General features: G+C 47.7%; 1 protein-coding gene across 1 annotated transcript; it reads left to right on the forward strand.

Annotated features, from left to right (window-relative positions):
* Positions 1–3,997: 3,997 nt before the first annotated feature.
* ZFP92 (ZFP92 zinc finger protein) lies at positions 3,998–6,950 on the forward strand. The gene is made up of 4 exons (XM_055565279.1): positions 3,998–4,044; positions 4,240–4,366; positions 5,674–5,750; positions 5,829–6,950. Exons 2-4 carry the CDS (start codon positions 4,333–4,335, stop codon positions 6,948–6,950), a joined length of 1,233 nt encoding a protein of 410 aa, XP_055421254.1. The 5' UTR covers positions 3,998–4,044; positions 4,240–4,332.
* Positions 6,951–20,939: the final 13,989 nt, after the last annotated feature.

The raw sequence follows: 20,939 nt of genomic DNA on the forward strand, positions 1-20,939 counted from the left end.
CCTACTGAGCACTTCCACCAAGGGAATGGACATCCCACCTCTGGGGGACATCCCAGCTCTGTCCCACCCTTAGGTTCACTTCATCTCTTGTGACCAGCAGTAAATAGGGAAGACATTATGACATCATGTGGCCAGCAGCCCTCAGCATTTCACCTCATGGTTTTGCAGGAAGGGGGACCCCTTCCAGAGCCTGAGAGAGGGCTCGTGTCTGACACTTGGAAATGAATTGTCCAAGGAGGCATACATCCTGAGACTTTACTGAGACTTTACAAGAGATTTTACTGAGAAGGGGCACCCAGGCAGAGAACAGTAGGGTAAGGGAACCCAGGAGAACTGCTCGGCCACGTGGCCTGCAGTCTCGGGTTTTATGGGTGGGATTAGCGTCTGGGTTGTCTTTGGCAAGTCATTCTGACTCAGGGCCCTTCCTGGTGGCACATGCATTGCTTAGCCAAAATGGATTCCTGCAAAGAGGATCCTGGGACATGTGACATCTCCTTTTGGCCTTTTCCGAACTCTTCTGGTTGGTTGTGGCTTGTTGGTTATGTGTTCCTTACCAGGACCTCCTGTCGTAAAATAACTCACGCAAATGGTTATTGTGGTGCCTATGATTTTTATCCTATTTTTCCAATTTCTGCCATCTTTTTCCTTGAAGTTAGCTCTAGTTCTAACTCTTCTTACTGCTCCTTTGAAGGTACTATGTCTTCTCCTTACTCCTTCTCCCCCATGCTGGTTGTAAAGTTTTCTCTTTTTCTTTGGTTTTCATCAGTGGAACTATGTTGTGCCTTTGTATAATTTTTCTTTTTTTTTAATTTCTCTTGCTTGATATTCTTAGAGCTTCTTAAATCTGTTGGTTAATACCTTCCTCTTACATTTAGAAAATCTTGTAAACGTTTGTTCAGATCTGTTTTCTTCATAGATCTTCAGTTATAGTGTTTCATATGTCTCTTATTGGTCTTTTCTGTATTTTCCACTTTTTTGTTTTTTAATGTCTGGGCTTTTATTTATAGTATTTTGTATCGACATGTCATCCAATTCAAAATTCTGACTTTTGTGTTACTCTCCTGTTGGTGGCGGTTTAGTTGCTAAGTCATTTCCGACTCTTTGTGACCCCATGGTCTGTAGCCTGCCATGCTCCTCTGTCCATGGGATTCTCCAGGCAAGAATACTGGAGTGGGTTGCCATTCCCTTCTCCAGGGGATCTTCCCGACCCAGAAATCGAACCCTGGTCTCCTGCATTGCAGGTTCTTTATCAACTGTGCTATGAGGGAAGCCTTATCTCCTATTAATACCATTTATTGAGCTCACTTTAGACGTTTCAGTTAAAGAGTATCCTTTTGATTCTTTTCTGATACAGATGTTGTCTAGGGAAATTGCCATCTTTTCATGTATTTCTTCCATCTCTTTCACTATTTTCTTTAACATATTAATTATATTTTAATGTCTTAGTTTGTTAACTCAAATATGTAGATTGCTTATTTGGTTCTGTTCTGTGTTGTTTTTCTTCTTTTTGAGGTTTGTTCTTATGGTCCTATTTCTTGGTAATGTAGTTATTTTTAGTTAAATGCTAGAAATATAAATAATCCTGCAGTATTTACAATTAAATGTTAATTTAATTCATATTTTAGAATCTTTAAAATTATAGATACTCCTGAAGATTATATCTTCCCCTGGAAAAGTTTCACCCTTTCTTTGCTAGGTTGATAAAGTGGAAGTTAGCCCCCTTAATTCAGGAAGGTACTGAATGGAATGCGGGTTGGGTTTTGTTTTAGTAAGGTATCAGCTGCCTTTGATTATTTCTTGGCTTTCATCTGAAAACCTAGTTTGTTCACCAGACTTCTTCCCTTAAAGGTTCCTTAACTCTTAAGTTTTGTATCATCAGTTCCCTGAGCTCTGCTTTTCAGACTTTCAGTTTAGTTGTTGGGCCTTTTTAGCTTCAGAAGTTCATATACACCATGAGAGGAAAAGACAACCATATGCTTAAGATGTCTCATGTCTATGATTTTGTTACAACAGCCTTCTCAGACTGCTTTAAACTTCTGCTCAGGACAAACTGTAATTCTCAGCCTGTTCCCTGTGCCTTGAGTTGTCCAAGAAAAGAACATTAAATTAATTATCCATGGTTATCTCCTGAACTTTAGTCCCTCTTGTTCTCACTGCTTAGGCAACTCTTAGGTGCTTTCTAAGAAATGATTTTGTATTCATTTGGCTTTGCCAATTTAGGGAAGAATTCTTGGTTTGTTATAAGCTTTTTGTCCCAACTTGGAGGTTAGTTACATAGCTACTTGCAAGTGATTTAGTATTAATTTTTCTCTAGTCACTGACAGTTGATGGTGTTTCTTTAAAATAAAAATGTACTCCTTTAATTGGTGCAAGGACATTTCAAGTTGAATTTTTTTGTCATTTGTTAAGATATTTTTCCCCCATCATTCTACTACTTCTGCTTCCCTGGTGGCTCAGACGGTAAAGAATCTGCCAGCAATGCGGAAGACCCAGGTTCAGTCCCTAGGTTGGGAAGATCCCCTGGAGGAGGGCATGGCAACCCGCTCCAGTATTCTTGTGTGGAGAGTCCCCATGGATGGAGGAGCCTGGCAGGGCTACAGTCCATGGGGGTCACAGAGAGTGGGACACAACTAAGCAACTAAGCACAGCACATTGTTAACTGACAGCTCATTGTGGGTGATAAGGAAATTTGGGGCGATTTAAATTGTTCCAGGGACCCTGTCCCCTTGCCCTTTCTCGGGGCTCTAACAGGCTGTGACACCCACTCTTCCCCCAACGGCCCAGCTGGGGCCCATCTTCGGGCTGGGTATGGGCCATGCCCTTTGCCTGCTACTCTCTTTGCTCACCCCCAGTCCACAGCTCTCAGCCTGTGCTCTCAGAAAGCACCCTCTCTCCCAGCATTGGAGGGGGAAAGCCTCCATCATGCATTCCACCAGCTTGGTCTTTCTCTTTCTCTGAGAGCAAGTCTGTTTACAAGTGAAAGTGACGTGTATTTGAAGTTTTTCTTTAAGAACCCTGAGCTCGATCTCCTTCTGCGGGGCTTCCCTGGTGGCTCAGTGGTAAAGAATGTGCCTGCCAATACAGGAGACACGGGTTCAATCCCTGGGATGGAAAGAACCCACATACTGCAGAGCAACTGAGTCCATGCACCACAACTACTGAGCCTGTGCTCTAGAGGCCAGGAGCTGCAACTACTGAGGCCACATGCTGCAACTACTGAAGAGAAGCCACTTCAGTGAGAAGCCTGTGCACCACAGCTGGAGAGTAGTCCCCACTCTCTGCAACTAGAGAAAAGCCCATGCAGCAACAGAGACCCAGTACAGCCAAAAATAAATAAAAGCATATATATATATATATATATATATATATATATATATATATATAGGCTTCCTAGTGGCTCAGACGGTAAAGAATCTGCTTGCAATGCAGGAGACCTGGGTTCGATCCCTGGGTCAGGAAGATCCCCTGGAGAAGGGAATGACAACCCACTCCAGTATTATTGCCTAGAGGATTCTATGGACAGAGGAGCCTGGTGGGTTACAGTCCATGGGGTTGCAACTAGAGAAAAGCCCATGCAGCAGCAAAGACCCAGAGGAGCCAAAAATAAATAAATAAAATTGTATATATATATATATATACATTTATACGTGTATGTAAAGAACCCTGACCTCAGGGGCAAGGGAGTGGCAGTGGGGCTTCCAGGGATAGCTTGAAAGTCAGGATTGAGGGGCTAGTCATGTGGTAGGAGGGCTGAGAGAGGAAGGAAGTGAGAAAAGGAAAGAAGAAAGACACTCCCTTAACAGTCTGGCAGCCTGGCTAGGCGGGTCCAGCATGAGGAGAGATGGAATCCTTGTCTCCTGAGGAGAGGGGACAGAAGCTCAGCTTTGGAAAGTGTTATGTGTTGAATTTTGTTAGCAGCTCTGATTGGGGCCTTATCTGGACAAGGTCACACAGTGCATAGGCTCAGCTCACATCAGTCTCTCTCCACCCCCTTAGCATCCCTGTACCCCCAAGATGGCAGCCATCCTGACAGCCAGACCCAAGGTGAGTGGGTCTCCAGCCCCTTGGCCTGGCATCCCCTCCCATCAGCCTCCATCTGTTGCATTTTCCCGTCCCACTGTCACAGCTCTTGCCGAGCTCTCTGGGCCCCACCACGATCCATGTTTTTTGTTGCTGCCAGCTCATCCTGGGACCCATGGGGGTAAATTCCCCTGAAACCACAGCAATGGTTTGTTTTAGGTGCCAGTATCTTTTGAGGATGTTGCCGTGTACTTCACCAAGACAGAATGAAAGCTTCTGGATCACAGACAAAGGAAGCTGTACAAGCAAGTGATGCTAGAGAATCACCACCATTTGGTGTCAGTGGGTAAGGATCCTGCACACAGTCAGGCCCCCATCCTGTCTCAGGACTCAGTTTATTTCTGAATTCCTTTTCTTGCTAGTTACTATGATTCTAAGAATAAATGCATTTCCCATCAGGTCAGTAATACACTGGTGTCCAAGCTTTTACCTCAAAGACAGTTTTATCTAAATGGTTTTAGGCCTATAGGTATTTTGATATAAAATCGGGGGTTAACTAAACCTCATCTACCCAAAAGATAAGTGCAAGTTATGCTTGAAAATTTATATGCATTAATTTATACTTATTTTTACCAAGGTTGTCTTTTATGTACATTTCATATTATAGAGTTTAGAAGCATCTGTTCCTTGCATCAAGCCATATAGAGCCCAGGGCATAGAGGCCCAGGACTTGGTTTTCCAGTCTGGAGGCATCTGGAAAGAGCTGGCAAAGGCTCCTCCACTGTCCCCCCCTTGGTTGTTTCTGCCCCTCACCAGGCAGTGAGGTTTGGTGTAAGGAACAGAGACATCTCCTCTCTTACATGGTGAAACAGGCAGCCTTTCAGCTCTGTTCACTCCTTGATACTCCCTGCAGCTTTGCTCCAGCCCTCTGTCCTTCAGTGTCTCTGCACTAACTCCCCACTTCCCACAAGGCTGCCCATCTGGCAGACCAAATAATAACATGGTTATCTTCTTGGCCCAAATCACCACCTACTTAAGACTCTTGATACACGCCAAGCCTTTTCATACACTCAGAGCTCTTTGCCCCTAGAGGGACTGTGCCTTTTTTCAGGACCTTCCCAGTGACACTTTCTAGAAAGTTCTTTATTCTCTGGTCCTGAAGATACTAATGCTGGACTGAGTCCAGGAGTGATTAACCTTGTTCTCCATGGACAGGATTTTCGTTCTCCAAGCCTCAGCTGATCATCCAGCTAGAGCAAGGAGAGAAACCATGGGTAGCAGATGTCCACAGGATGAGGATCACCACAGGGATGCACGAGTGAGAGGAGCTCTACTGGCTTGCCTGAGCCATTGGCAAAGAGCAGCAGTTGATGGAGGGTGGCATGGTCACTTTGGGTTGGACCTTCTCTTTCACGACAGTTTTAAATCTGCCATGGAATCCTCTGTCTCACAACAGCTCTTCTGTTTTTAGCTCACTGCTACCTCCTCCCCTCTTGCCTTCCTGTCTGCTGATGGTCATCTTGCTTTCTCTCCCATGTCCTCAACTCCTGATTCAGCTCTTCTCAGCCTTGGAGTGAGGGTGAGGGTTAAAGAACAAACCTAAATTGAGACCCAGGAAGGTAGTGACACTTGGTGCTCTCTATGTCTTTCCAGGTGACAGGATGAATAGCACGCTGACAATTTCAAAGGAGAAAAATTGTCCAAAAGAACTCCCAGGGGCCGATCTTCAGGTTGGCAACATGGGCCAGGTAACTGGGCAGTCGGAGGAAACACTTGAGAACAGACAGAAACATGCCTGTTGTCCACAGACAAGTTCCAGCAGGGATGACCCTCCTGAGGAGAAAGGCCAAGGCAGCTCCCCAGGTGAGGGAAGAGAGATGCAGGGAAGCAGCTGCGGAGGTAAGCAGGATTTGGTTGTAAGGCAGCCGAGTTTCAAAGACACAGAGAGGCGGTTCGTGTGTCAGCAGTGTGGGAAATCCTTTACCCGGAACTCCAACCTCGTCAAGCACCAAGTCATCCATAGTGGCGTGAAGCCCTTTAAGTGTGGTGAGTGTGGGAGACATTTTCAGCGCAAGTTCTCACTCATGGAGCACCAGCGCACCCACAGCGGTGAGAAGCCCTATACATGTGGTGAGTGTGAAAAGACTTTCACACGTGGCTCCAGCCTCATGAAACACCAGATTATCCACACTGGCGAGAAGCCCTATGGGTGTGATGAATGTGGGAAACGCTTTGGGCGCAAATTCACGCTCAAGGAGCACCAGCGCATCCACAGCGGTGAGCGGCCCTACTCCTGTGATGTGTGCGGCAAGGCCTTCACCAGGAGCTCCAACCTAATGGAGCACCAACGCACGCACAGCAGTGAGAAGCCCTACACATGCAGCCAGTGCCCAAAAGCCTTCAAGGGCATCTCCCAGCTCACTCACCACCAGCGTGTCCACAAGGAAGAGAAGCCATTCATGTGCAAGGAGTGCGGAAAGGCCTTCCGGGGGCATTCAGGCCTCAACCAGCACCGCCGGGTGCACACCGGTGAGAAGCCCTATGAGTGCAGTGAGTGTGGGAAGACCTTCAGCCGGCGATTCAACCTCCTCAACCACCAGATAGTGCACACTGAGAAGAGCCCCTACGTGTGTCAAGAGTGCGGAAAGGCGTTCCACCACAGCTGTGCCTTCCTGAAGCACTGGCACACCCACAGCCGCCCACAGCCCTGTGCCTGCGGCCACTGTGATGACTGCAACCAGGCCTCCAAGGAGAAACCACAGCCTGACCAGCAGCCGAGAATTCACCAGAACCTCTTGGAAGGGAACAACTCAGAGATGGACCTGGCCTGCCTGGACCTCCAAAGAGCCGCTGCAGAGTCCCGCCCAGAGAATGAGAATCACCTTCAAGACTCCAGCTGTGCCACTGCCCCAGCACTGCCATCTGACTGAGTGCTCTGCAGGAGGGCTGACTTGAAGATGAGCCCTCCTAGTCCCCCTCCCTTCCCTCGTTGATGATGCAGTTGTACCCCAGAGACTGCACTGAAGACTGGCCCTGTATCACATTTGTATTCCTCACTGGAGCAGCTGAAAGTGCCCTTGCCCCTCGTGCCTGGGGCCTGCATGCTGTGGGTGGGAGGGAGTGAGTGCTTTGAGTTAAGTAGTGACCCATATCATCTCATAGGGGGCCTTCCCTTCATCCCAAGACTTGTTAGTGTTTTCAGGTAGAAGACACAAAGAGCACTTTAATCCTTTAAAAGCTTAGTAGTGGAAGGGACTTGACAGCACTCAAAATTGTGGGCTGTGGCTGGACTGTGACATCACCTAAAATTCATCAGAAATGGTCTGAGAAAGGACTCAGAGACTGCGACGGTAAACTGCTCGTGCCCTCTTTGTGTGCCCACACCTCAGCCCACGGAGAGTGGCGTCTCCCCAGGGGGTAATTCACAGGACACCCTGCTTTTGTGCTGAGCAGTGGCCCATACTTTTTCCAGGCCATTTGACTTTGTGCCTGAAAGCCGCAGCCTCCCACGGGCACCGCCAGCTGCTTCCAGGAGAAGCAGCACCCAGGACCCATCTTTTCGGAGCTCAGGGAATTTGGGAGGACAGCTTCCCTGGGCCCTTCAAAGAGGATGAGGCCTGGGGACTCTCGGCTTCCCCTCCCAGAGAGAGGAGCCCTTGGGCTCAGGTCCCTCCCAGCTGCCACCAGCTGCCCTGCTGCCTTTCGTCTCCTACCCGCACCCCGGCTCACCCCACCCACTGCCTCCAGATTCAGCCTGCAAGGGCCGGGCTGGCCTGTCTGCTCCTCCTCCCCACCCTCAGTGCCTAAAGCGCCCAACTTAAGTTGCTTCTCCCCCTGAAACAGCAGCCCCTCATGCCTAGTGCTGATCAGGAGGAAAGCAGGCCAGGTTAGGAATTTGCACAGAGCAAGCCCAGTAATGGCTCCTGCTTTCACATGGTGTTTGTTACAATATTAGAGGTTCAGTTGCTTTTCATGTTTCTGCATTCAGGTGTAATGTAAGTCATAGTAGAAATTTTTGCTATAGGGGAGTGTCAGGAAATCGCCCCTTAAATAAGAATCCTTCCAACCCTCTCAGAAGACCTCAGGAAGGAGAAAGGGGCCTACCTCAGGCCTGACGGTCAGTTAGCTTGCTGGCAAGCCTGGCTCGTCTTCTCACTCCCTCCCCTATTCCTGCAGAGACAGGGTGAAGCCTTCAAATGGCACTTTACTGCAGGCCACCCTCTGCCCACCCTACCCACAGAGACTCTGCAGGGGAGAGTTTGTGCTGCCTGGGGGGGAAGTTGCTGGCAGGTCTGGATTGTTCTGCCCACACTGTCCCCAGAGCTGGGACCAGGAATTCTGCCCCTTGCCCTTCTCAGCCCTGCATCCCAGTTGGATCGCCACCTGCCAGCCCCCTTCATCACCCGCCAGGGTCTTTGGCTCAGTCACACAGGCTGCCAGAGGGCAGGCAGGTGGTGGGTGTGCTGGAGATTTCCCCCTCTGGGCCTCTGAGAAGCACGCACTTCCCCTGCCAGAAACTGGGCTTGGAAGTGCAGGGGTCCTTCTGCACATGCTGCTTGGAGCACCCACTGCTTGAACGACTCTGAAAGTGAGAGGGAGAGAAGGAGATAGAGATTGAGTCATTTCATACAGTTATATGACCGTCACTTGTGCACATTTGTGACTTAGGAAAAGTTCTTTAGTTGTTGTAACTTGCTTTTATTTCAGCCTCTTTTTGCTCTGTGTGTCATGTTGTCTTTGAGCCCAGCATTTAGTAAATATTTGTGAAATGAATCTTGTCCCCTTAGCACATTGACCTCAGGTTTTAGACCACAGTTGGCTCCAACCTTACCTTTTGGCAGTGGAAAGTATTTGCAGCTTTGGATTTTCCACTAGAAAAAAGAAGTTTTAAAGGAGTGTTGTCTTTGGACTCTCTGGTGAGGTCACTGGGAAGCGTGTTGTTTGTCTGAGGTGCCAGACAATCTGTCTTAAGGCAGCAGGGCTTCAGGAAGCCCATCCCCACAATGGGCAGGGGACAGGGGCCTGAGGCCATGTGCTTGGGCTCTGGTCCCCTTTTTGTTCAGCTGAGGACCCAGGATAGGGGCAACAATTGCTTCATGACGGACCCAGAAGGCGCGTAAATCCATGCACAATGCTATCCATTTCCATCGCTCTAGAAAGTGAATGGCTTCACTCCTGTGGGTCAGTAACCAACTTTTAATAAAGAAAAGGTGTATCTCCCCAGTACAGCATCATCCCATTGGTTCCACTGGATAAGCTGACTAAATTTTGAACGTGAGCACCTTTTTTTTACCTTGGTACCCACCTAGAGATGACTAGATACTGGGGGTACAGGTGGTGATGTCTGATTTTTCAACAGAAAGTGGACTTGCCTGGAGAGATGCAAGCAGAGATGCCAGGAACATGTGCTCTGGTCTCAGTGCCCTGAAAGGCTCCAGGGTTTCTAAGTGCTTACCCAGATATCTGACATGTATAAGTGATGCATCTTTGGTTTGGCATTTCTCCATTTCATCTCACTCCTCTTCATTAGATTTTCACTCCTCTTCATTAGCACATGTGGTGGTAATCAATCGGGTGTGCATCAGGAACTAAACGGGTATCACATGGAATCATCCAGAATGTCCAGAGAGGATGCTTGCTATTTGCCTTCTACCATGCCTTGAAATCGGGCTCCCCTCTCACTAGGTGGGGAACTGCGATTGTGGCCCACACTTGCTTTCTGATGACGACTGGAGTGTAAAAGCTGAGACTGTTGGGGAATGTCTTGCCTGCTTTTCACCACCTGCCCCCCAACAAAATTCACACTCCACACTTCTGGACTGGGCTTCAGCTCCAGAGATGACCCTGTCGGATGCTGGATCAGCCTGTAGCACATGATTTGTGCTCTTCCAAATTTGGGACACTTTTCAAGAGCTGTTTAAGTGCTGCGGCAGTATCTTCTCATAACTGGTCAACTGTCCCAACTGAATTATTTGACTTTGGGTGTAAACAAATAAGGAAGGTCCGGGTGTTGGTTTGAAGTAACAGCAGTTTGGTGAAAGGTCTCAGGAAAGTGTGCTGACCTAGACTGGGGGAGGGGGAGCCAAGACAGTGTGTCTGGGCGTGAAGGGAAGCCAGGACCCCTCCAAGCGGAGCTGCACAGAGACCAAGGGCGGCCACCCAAGGCCACTGGGACTCCTAGAGCAGGAAGGCAGAGCACCCTTCAGTGACCTGGTGTCTTAGACCTTTTGCTTACATTGCCTGCAAGGCTCGTTCCCCTTTGCGAAGCTGCCTGGTGCCTGAGAAGAGGGCTCAGGATTCTGTTGCCATTGTTGTTGAATGTCCTTAGTTTCTAACTCTTTACTGGATGGCTTCCCCCTCACTCTTGGGGCTGGTTCTGGCCCATGCTGTGGCAACCTAGGGGAAGCAGGATGCCCAGGCTGGAGGCAACTCCCTGTGAACAGTTCCAGAGGGGCCAGGACCCCACTTTTGCCATTCCTGCCTCGGTAGGGGGACACAGCAGCTTTCAGTTCAGGATGCTGAGTCTTTCCCTGGTTAGGTAGCAAAGTGCTGTGTGGAGGTCAGGGTAGAACTTAGTACCAGGTGAACTCTGAAGACGAGTAGAGATCATGGGATTTCTGGGAGGATGGAGGGCTTTCTGTAGGGCAGACATGGGGTAAAGAATCATTAGAACCAGTGCACAAACAGCTAGGAGTGTCAGACGAAGAAGCTTGGTCTATAGCTGGCTCCTGAAGAAGAGCAATTTATTGTAACATGAGAGAATTATTCTAAGATCAAGGAAGAAAAAAGTTGCAGATGATAACTGCTAGAGTTTGTGAATTTACACATTGAAGACCACTAAGTGTACACTGGAGTCATCTAGACAGTTCTGAAGAATTTTCCATGCAGGAAGTGAACAAAAGGACAGAGTACTGGAGGGGGTGGGGAAGGGCAGACAGGAGTGGCCAAATTTGCAAAGCTCCCCGGGTCGTGGCTTGCTGCTATTTATTCCCTCAAGTCAGTTCCCACTTGTACCTGTACTTAGATGGTTTCCTCTTGTGCTAGCCACAGTGTGTCCATGACATCACAACACAAGGGTCCTCTAGGATTTGAAGGTTGCTGGTTCATCTTTCAAAACCTGCACATATTCAGAGTGTACAATTGGATGGGTTTTGATACATATCCACCTGTAAAACCACAGCAGCGAAGATGGTGAATGTATGTCCATCACCCCAAAAAGTTACCTTGTATGCCCCAGTGCTCACTCCTTCCTACCCCTTCTTGCCACCCCCACTTCTCACAGCGATTGTTCTGTCACTCCACATTGGTTTGCCTTTTCTAGAATTCTGTGTAATTGAAATCTTGCCTGACTCTCAGCATAATGACTTTGAAGTTCATCCGGGTTGTTGTGTTTTGTAAGTTCTTCATTTTTTAATCACTAAGTACTAGTCTTATTGTCTGAATGGATCAAAATGATTTTGGTACATTCTTGGGTTTTCCAAGCTTTGGCCTTGACAAATAAACCTGCTGTGAAGTTTTGTGTGCAATTTTTTGTGTCGACAGATGTTTTCCTTTCTCCCGCATATATAGCTAGGAGTGGAATTGCTGGGTCACATAGTAAGTCTATGTTTAACTGTTTGAGGAACTGCCAAAGTGTTTTCCAAAGCAGTTGCACCATGCTGCCTTCCCACCAGAAATGTATGAGGGGTCCAACTTTGCACATCATCCCAACACTTGTTTTTGTCCATCTTTGTGATTCCAGACATCCTGGTGGGTTGAAGTGGGATCACGTTGTAGTTCTGATTTGCATTTTCCTGATGATTAATGATGTTGAGCAACTTTGTACAACCTCATCAGCTAGTCATATATCTTAACTGGGCGATGTGTGTGTTTAAATATTTTTACTTTTTTTTTTTTTTTTTTTTTTTGGCTGCACTGTGGAGCTTACAGAATCTCAGATCCCTGACCAGGGATTGAACCCAGGCCTTCCACAGTGAATGCACTGAGTCCTAACTGCTGGACTGCCAGGGAATTCCCCTTTTTTTTTTAACTTGGGCTGTCTTGTTATTTAATGTAAGAGTTCTAGATACAAGTCCTTTGTCAGATACTTGTATTGAAGATATTTCTCCCAGACTGTGGCTTCCTTTTTCATTTTCATAGCTGTTTCTTGATGAGAAGGAGTGATTTTATCTTGATGAAGTCAGATTTATGAATTTTTAAATTTTATAGCTTGCACTCTTCATATCACAGTTAAGAAATCTTTTCAAAACTTGAGCCACTAAGATTTGATCCTCAATTTTCTTTTTTTTTTTTTCAATTTTCTTAAACAAGTTGTATAGTTTTGTTGTTCAGTCGCTCAGTCATGTCCGACTCTGCAACCCCAGTCCGACTCTGCAACCCCATGGACTGCAGCACACCACACCTCCCTGTCCTTCACCATCTCCCAGAGCTTGCTCAAACTTCTATCCATCGAGTCAGTGATGCCATCCAACCATTTCATTCTCTGTTGTCCCCTTCTCCTCCTGCCCACAGTCTTTCCCAGCATCAGGGCCTTTTCAAATGAGTCAGCTCTTCACATCAGGTGGCCAAAGTATTGGAGCTTCAGCTTCAGTCCTTCCTATGAATATTCAGTGTTGATTTCCTTTAGGATTGACTGGTTTGATCTCCTTGCTGTACAAGGGACTCTCAAGAGTCTTCTCTAACACCACAGTTTAAAAGCATCAATTCTTTGGCACTCAGCCATAATTTATGGTCCAACTCTGACATCCATACATACATGACTACTGGAAAAACCATAGCTTTGATTATATGAACCTTTGTCAGCAAAGTAATGTCTCTGCTTTTTAATACACTGCTTAAGTTTGTCATAGCTTTTCTTCCAAGGAGTAAGTGTCTTTTAATTTCATGGCTGCAGTCACCGTCCAAAGTGATCTTGGAGCCCAAGAAAATAAAGTCTGTCACTATTTCCATTGTTTCCCCATCTATTTGCCATGAAGTGTTGGGACCAGATGCCATGATCTTAGTTTTTTGAATACTGAGTTTTAAGTCAGCTTTTTCACTCTCTTCTTTCACTTTCCTCAAGAAGCTCTTTCTTTAGTTTCTTTTCGCTTTCTGCCGTTAGGGTGGTGACATATGCATATCTGAGGTTATTGATATTTCTCCTGGCAATCTTGATACCAGCTTGTGCTTCATCCAGCCTGGCATTTCACATGATGTACTCTGCATATATGTTAAATAAGCAGGGTGACAATATACAGCCTTGACGCACTTTTGTTATAGAAGTTGCATAGTCTTAGTTTTTACGTTTAGGTCTATGATCCATTTCATTAACTTTGTGTATGGTGTGAGGTCAATTCACAATTCATTTTTTCCATATAGATATCTAGTTTTTTTCAGATCCATCTGCTAGACACCTGTCATTGGATTTGAGACCCACCTGGCTAATCCAGGATGACCTCAAGATTTGTCATATAATTATATCTGCAGAGACCCTTTCTCCAAATAAGGTCACATCCACCAAGTCTAAGAATTGGCATATCGAGGTCCCCGTAGAGCCCAGACAAGAACATTGTGGAACCCAGGGAGCTGGTGGAGGGATGAGGGCAGTGGGCAGGGGCAGCAGGTAGGCCTCAGAGGTCATAATCAGAATCTCAAACATGCCAAGCCTCTAGGCCAGGGTTCCAAGGAGCAGGAGCTGGATTGTCACTGATGCTTACCACTCAGCTGATGTGTGCCCTACCCTGGGTTCAATCTGTCCTCCTGGCACAACTGTACTGTGTCCATTTTACAGAGGGAGAAACTGAGGCCACCCTGTGAAGTCCTGTCTGCTGGTCACAGAGTTGGGGAACAGGGTGGGTAGGGGCAGGGCCCAGCACCCAGGCTCTTCCCCTTGGCAAAGTCCCCACACATCACCAAGAGTCAAGGCTCTGTCCCAACTGCTGGGTACCTCTCACCACCTCCAGGGTAAGCACATGTAGAGGAAAGGTCAACAATTCATTGCTCACTCTTTGTCCACGAGCAGGATTTCCAGCTTCTCAACCAGATGCCCCCTGGCAGGCAGGTGAGAGGCTCCATGCGGTCAGGGGATGAGTTTTCAGTATCGCCTTTGTTTGTTGGAGAAGGAAATGGTAACCCACTCCAGTACTCCTGCCTGGAAAATTCCATGGATGGAGGAGCCTTGTATGCTACAGTCCATGGTGTCGCAAAGAGTCAGACACAACTGAGCGACTTCAGTTTCACTTTTGTTTTTTTTAATCCAAGTTAAATGGAAGGTTATACAGCTTCCCTGACCCCGTGTAGCCTCTCACATGCCACGGTCACTGGCCAGCCTTCTGCGGGGCTGCCCACTCCTTGTGCCCGCCCTCCCCACAGGCTTTTCCTCACCTGGTTACGGGCCAGGCCCCCAACCCCACCCCAGGCTTCTGCCAACACTGATGGGGTCCACTGACCACTGTGGGTAACAACCCGAGCTAGGCCTTTCTAAAGATGCACCATCTCGCCTTGGGAAGGCCTACCAGCTGGCATTGTCCAGAGCACTCCCTTTCCCCCCCCGAGCCCTGGTTATGCCCAGATTGGTGGCCGAGGCGGAGAAATGGCAGGGAAGCCGGCCAGAGAAGGGACAGTCCCCCGTGGGTGGGCCTTTGGGAGGTCATGTGCTTCATTCAGCAGAGAGCAGCCCCATGAGCAGAGTCCACACAACTCATCAGACACCCAAGTGTCCCCAAAGAGGCCAGTGGTGTGGGGCAGTAGCTGGGAAGCCACAAGGCAGCCCGAGGGCGGCAGGCAGGGCTGTGGGAGGCCTGCAAGCTGAGATTTGCGGTGGAAAGACTGTGGGAAAGCCTCAGCCAAGCTACTGGAAGGAAACCTTTCTGCCCTCCCTTTCTTTAGATCACTACAGAGATCCACCTCCCCTTTGTGAACCCTGGAGCTGGCCCGCCTCCTGCCAGCCTTACAGTTCAGGAAGGCTCTTCTTAAGGGCCCTGGAGTCACCTCTTTGAAATGCAAATCTTCAGGCAGAGAGAAAGCTTTCTGGTCCTGAGGATAAAGGCAGTTCCCGGCACAGAGGGCCACTCAGATCACCAGGAGTCTTGGGAAGGACTGCCTGACTTAAAAGACTGAGGATTCCTTCTGGCTTTGTGATGGGGAAACAATGAAAACAGTGACAGGGCTTATTTTGGGGGGTTCCAAAATCACTGCAGATGGTGATTACAGCCATGAAATGAAAAGACGCTTGCTCCTTGGAAGAAAACCTATGACCAACCTAGACAGCATATTGAAAAGCAGACATTACTTTGTCCATCTAGTCAAAGCTATGGTTTTTCCAGCAGTCATGTATGGATGTGAGAGTTGGACTATAAAGAAAGTTGAGCGCTGAAGAATGGATGCTTTTGAACAGTGGTGTTGGAGAAGACTCTTGAGAGTCCCTTGGACTGCAAGGAGATCCAACCAGTCCATCCTAAAGGAAACCAGTCCTGAATATACATTGGAAGAACTGATGCTGAAGGTAAAACTCCAATACTTTGGCCACCTGATGTGAAGAACTGATTCATTGGTAAAGACCCTGATGCTAGGAAAGATTGAAGGCAAGAGAAGGGGACAACAGAGGATGAGATAGTTGGATGGCATCACTGACTTGATGGACATGAGTTTGAGCAAGCTCCAGGAGTTGATGATAGACAGGGAAGCCTGGCATGCTGCAGTCCATAGAGTCACAAAGAGTCGGACACAACTGAGTAACTGAACTGAACTGAGGAGTGAAGTTGTTTGCTTTCATTTCTACTTTTGTGGAGAGGACTGTGGGTGGGCAGGGTCCAGGGGCAGGGAGCCTAAAGTGGAAGGACGTGAATCTGAGGTCTGGGGCCCACCCTCCCCTACTGGACTCCCTGGGACTGTGATGATTCGTCTACACAGTGCGTGGGCTCCCCAAGTTTGAAACCAGATTGATTACCACAAACCAGGGCATTGCCTATTGAACATTCCTGAAATCCCAGAAAAACCTCTTAGAAGCTTCAGAATATAAGGAACCAGTGACAATAGAAATGGATTGTTGACTGAAAAAAAAAGCAAAACCTAAAAGTTGAGAATTATGTTGTATTTGGGGCCATTACTGAGGATTATAGTCCAGGAGAAAGCCTTTCAGAGAGCTCTGAGAAACTGTTCCAGAGAGGTCAAGGAGGACCCAGATTTTGCTTCAAAACAACAAAATGGTAGTCAAACACCAAAAAATTGCTGCTAATCACAAAAAACAGACATCACAAGTTAATGAATTTCATGCTTTTCTATGTGGGGGAGAGATTCAAGGGTCTGGGCTCATTGATATCATTCCCTTGATACACACATTAACTATCTAGGATCAGTATCCTATTTTTCTCCATCCTGAATTCCTCTCAGGATACACAGTACTGGGGCAGCTGCAGTGGCTGATGGCTTGATCGCTGGCATAACTTCTTGTTTACTGAGATGGCAGGCAACTCTGGAAGCTGGAATCTGGGGCCACATGCAGGCCAGGAGTTCCTGTCCCAGCCACAGCCACTCACCCAGCAAGGGAAGAAACTGTCTACACAGCACACAGGGCAGAAGCCTCAGGAAAGAAGAGGAGATGAAGGAATCAGTGGTGGGTGGTCACTTTGCAAACCATGTGGGTCCATCTCCACAGACAAGGTAAAGCACATAGAACAAGGCTGTGGAGCAGTCATTGTGCCGGCAGGTTTCTGTGTCAAGTTGGCTAGGCTAGGGTTCCCAGTGTTCAGTCAAGGCATCCCTCTAGATGTCACTGTGAAGGGATTTTTGAGATGAGATTAACAGGGAAACATCAGAGAAGGCAATGGCACCCCACTCCAGTATTCCTGCCTGGAAAATCCTTTGGATGGAGGAGCCTGGTAGGCTTCAGTCCATGGGGTCGCTACGAGTCAGACACGACTTCACTTTCACTTTTCACTTTCATGCATTGGAGAAGGAAATGGCAACCCACTCCAGTGTTCTTGCCTGGAGAATCCCAGGGACGGGGGAGCCTGGTGGGCCCCCATCTATGGGGTCACACAGAGTCGGACACGACTGAAGTGACTTAGCATAACAGGAAAACATAGTTAGCAACTGAGAAAAGCAGGTCAGTCTACATAATGTGGGTGGGCTGCATGCAATCAGCTGAAAGCCTGATGACAAAAACACCGAGGTCATCCGAAGAGGAAGGGATTCTGCCTCCAAAGGGCCTTTGAACCAATCTGCTACTCCTCCCTGAGTCTCTGGCCCGATGGCTCATTCTGCAGACTTCAGAGTTGCCAGCCCCCAGAAATATATAAGCTGATTCCATATGTACACATATCTAGAGCTCTCCAACTTGTCCTGTTTCTCAGAAGCACCCTGACTGCTACAGTCATAAAGCCATACGAATACATGGCAACTAAGTGCTCAGAGAAAAACTACTAGACAGGTGGGATGATGTCAGTAAAATACAATGATAATGGAGTATTTTAATACTGTATCACAGGGTTGGGCTGATCTAGTGGACCAAAAAAAAGGAGAAATTCAATAGTGCAATTATCAAACTAGATTCTAGAGAAATAGTGAAAAGCACACATCTCTGAGGACATTAATTTTTTTCAGTCTGTTGGGCATTTTAAATGTTTCATGCATTTGACCTCTATTATTGGTTGAATTCGGAGAGGGCAATGGCACCCCACTCCAGTACTTTTGCCTAGAAAATCCCATGGACAGAGGAGCCTGGTAGGCTGCAGTCCATGGGGTTGCTAGAGTCGGACACGACTGAGCGACTTCACTTTCACTTTTCACTTTCATGCATTGGAGAAGGAAATGGCAACCCACTCCAGTGTTCTTGCCTGGAGAATCCCAGGGACGGGGGAGCCTGGTGGGCTGCCGTCTATGGGGTTGCACAGAGTCGGACACGACTGAAGCGACTTAGCAGCAGCAGCAGCAGCATTGGTTGAATTCTGTTAAGAGTCCTAACCCCCAGAACCTTAGCACATGACCTTTGGAGACCAGGATTCACAGAGATGTTCAAGTACAGATGAGGTCAGTAGGGTGTGTCCTACTCCAACAGGACCGGGCCTTTATAAAAAGGGGACATTACAATTTACGGTACTTTGTTAAAACTGCCCTAGAAAGCTAATACAGCCCCACCCCAAAATCTTAAGCAATATATCTTCAGACCACTATCCAGTACAATTCGAAATACACATATAAAAGATTACCACAGTCTCAACAACTTGGAAACCAAGACAAACTCTACTATGCAAGCAGTAGACAGGTGAGGAAATGAAAAGTGAAATTTGAAAGCATCTCCCAATGCAAAGCAAAGAGGAATGTTTAGTGACAAATGTACAAGACAAAGGAAAATCTCATTCAGGGCAAAATTGCACACTTTGAGTGCCTTACTGTTTCAAGATGGAAGCTGACAAAGGAGGTTAGTATTCCTCTTGAGAAACTGGTGGGGGGGGAGGGGAGAACAAAAACTGAGCCAAAAGAAGATAGACAGATGGGATTCTTAAAGATACAAGCTGAAGTCCTATGCACATGGTGCCCTATAGTCTGTGGACTCTCCACGGAAAGACATCTCCAGCCCGCTGCTCCAGTCTTCTGTCCTCATCTCCTCGTCCCACTGCATGGATAGTTCTGTTTTCAGTCAGGTATGCTCCTGATCACAGCTGCATCCGCACTGGCAGACATGGACATGGCTTGGGAGCAACTGACACTTTTTGATGAGGGGCAGGTGGCTGGCTAGGGTGAGTTGGAGCAGCGGAGTTGGTTCTTCAGGTCTGGCCCTGCTGCTCAGCATGGTTGCTGTGAGTCCCGAGTTCAGCCCTGTGGATGCACACAGTCTGCAACCACTCACCAGCCCAGGAACCTGGGGCAGTAATGACTAGAGCTGCCACAAGCAGAGGTGTGCGAGTCTGTGTGTGTGCACACGCATTCATTTCTCTTGGGTAAATAGATACTCAGGAGTGGAATCATCAGGTCATTATGGTAGGTGAGTGTTTAATATCTTAACATGCGGCCAAACTGCTTTCCAAAGTTTCTGTCCCATCTCCCACCCCCACCAGTGGTGCCTGAGCCTCCCAGTTCTTCCCCATCCTTGTCAATACTCAGGATCATCGGTCTTTTGTGTTGTAGCCATTCTAGTGGTTGTTAAAAGTTCAGGGTACTTCCATGGTGGTTTAGGGGCTAAGGACTCCTCGCTCCCAATGCAGGAGGCCCAGGTTCAATCCCTGGCTAGGAAACTAGATCCCACATGCCGCAACTACAAATCCCACATGCCGCAACTACAAATCCCACATGCCGCAACAAAGACCCAGCACAGCCAAATAAAGACATAAACACATTTTGTAAAGTTCAGGAATTTTGAGAGTTGATTGTCAAATGCCATTATTTTAAAAATTCAACTGTATAAACTTCCACTTAAATTGTATTAAAGAAACCAAGGAGATACTCAAAACGCATCACGTCTTATTTCACCCCAGTACCTCGGCACAGTGCACCACCCAGGATCTCTTCTGAACCACACGTTCAATGACGTCATGTGGGTAGCCATGTTTTTACAACAGTTTGGCCTGGTGGGAGTATTTACCCCACAGGAATCAGCACTGCCTGCAAACCGGGGCTAGACTGATTATTATTCAGTTGATTGTGTAGACTTGCTGCTGCTAAGTCGCGTCAGTCGTGTCTGACTCTGTGCAACCCCATAGACCACAGCCCACCAGGCTCCCCCATCCCTGGGATTCTCCAGGCAAGAACACTGGAGTGGGTTGCCATTTCCTTCTCCAATGCATGAAAGTGAAAAGTAAAAGTGAAGTTGCTCAGTAGTGTCCGACTCTAGCAACCCCATGGACTGCAGCCTACCGGGCTCCTCCGTCCATGGGATTTTCCAGGCAAGAGTACTGGAGTGGGTCGCCAGTGCCTTCTCCATGCATAGACTTGAGTCTGTAGTAATTACATTGTGAATAACAAAAAGAAAAAACTTCCAGTATCAAAAACTACTATCCAATTCAGCAGAGATTTTGTTCATGTCACCAATGAACATATGAGGTTCCAACACACACCTTTGCTGTTTCACTTTTGTCTTGGTAAGATCAGTGGAAATATCAACCAATGTTTATGTGGGAACCACAGTCAGCCCTCAGTTGCAACCGTGGGTCAGGTACCAATCCAAAAGTTTGGCAAGTCAACTGAAGAGGTTTTGGTGAGAATCAGTGGGTCATATGGAATTGAGAAATAGTGTATCATGTGTTTTATTATATATATATATTGTAGATTTATTTGTACATTGTGTGTTTACATCTTTTATAACAGTAAAATTTATAATAAACTTACATGTCTGTGTGTGTCTGTGTGCATATATAGACAGACATAGAGAAATATATACGCTCCCCCAACACAGAGCTGCACACACACACACAGGCTTACATTTACTTGTCACCATGGATCAGCACATCACAGCTTGCAGACACAAGGGGACATGCCCCAGCCTGTCTGCTCCATGCAGCAGGTACACATCACCTGGCCAGTTTGAGCATGGGCTCAGGGAGGGCGCCTGTGCCCCAGCTACTGTAAGGCCCAGCAAGCTGGCACTGGGTAGGGAGAAGCACTTGGGCTCACAAAAGGCCATTGATCCACCCACTGTGGCCTGGAGGGGGCCCTGTTGGCCTCACCCACTCAATGAGTTGGTGAGTCGGTGGCCCAGAGCCTGGCTAATGAGATAAAGGGACCCGGCTGTGCCCGGACATCAGGGATCTGGGGGGCCCTGGGCACCCCCGACTCTCAGCTCTGCCTGCCACTGGCTCCTGGACCAGGGCCCCGCTCTGGCCCTCTCCCAGGTGGGTGTTCTCCCCGGGGCAGGTGGCAGGGCGTGGACCAACCTCCCAGACTGTTCCCCTCAGGTCTTTCCCACAGTGCAGCCTGAGAGATGTTGTAAAAACAGAAGTCGACTT

Source organism: Bubalus kerabau, chromosome X (genome assembly GCF_029407905.1).
Source record: "Bubalus kerabau isolate K-KA32 ecotype Philippines breed swamp buffalo chromosome X, PCC_UOA_SB_1v2, whole genome shotgun sequence".
Lineage (NCBI taxonomy): Eukaryota > Metazoa > Chordata > Mammalia > Artiodactyla > Bovidae > Bubalus > Bubalus kerabau.

What these genes read in the sequence shown, in the direction of transcription:
- ZFP92 (XM_055565279.1), top strand. Translation starts at nt 4,333, where the DNA reads ATGCTAGAGAATCACCACCATTTGGTGTCAGTGG. An exon ending in CCACCATTTGGTGTCAGTGG is followed by an intron (nt 4,367 to 5,673) that starts GTAAGGATCCTG and finishes ATGTCTTTCCAG; the next exon opens with GTGACAGGATGAATAGCACG. An exon ending in TCCCAGGGGCCGATCTTCAG is followed by an intron (nt 5,751 to 5,828) that starts GTTGGCAACATG and finishes TGTTGTCCACAG; the next exon opens with ACAAGTTCCAGCAGGGATGA.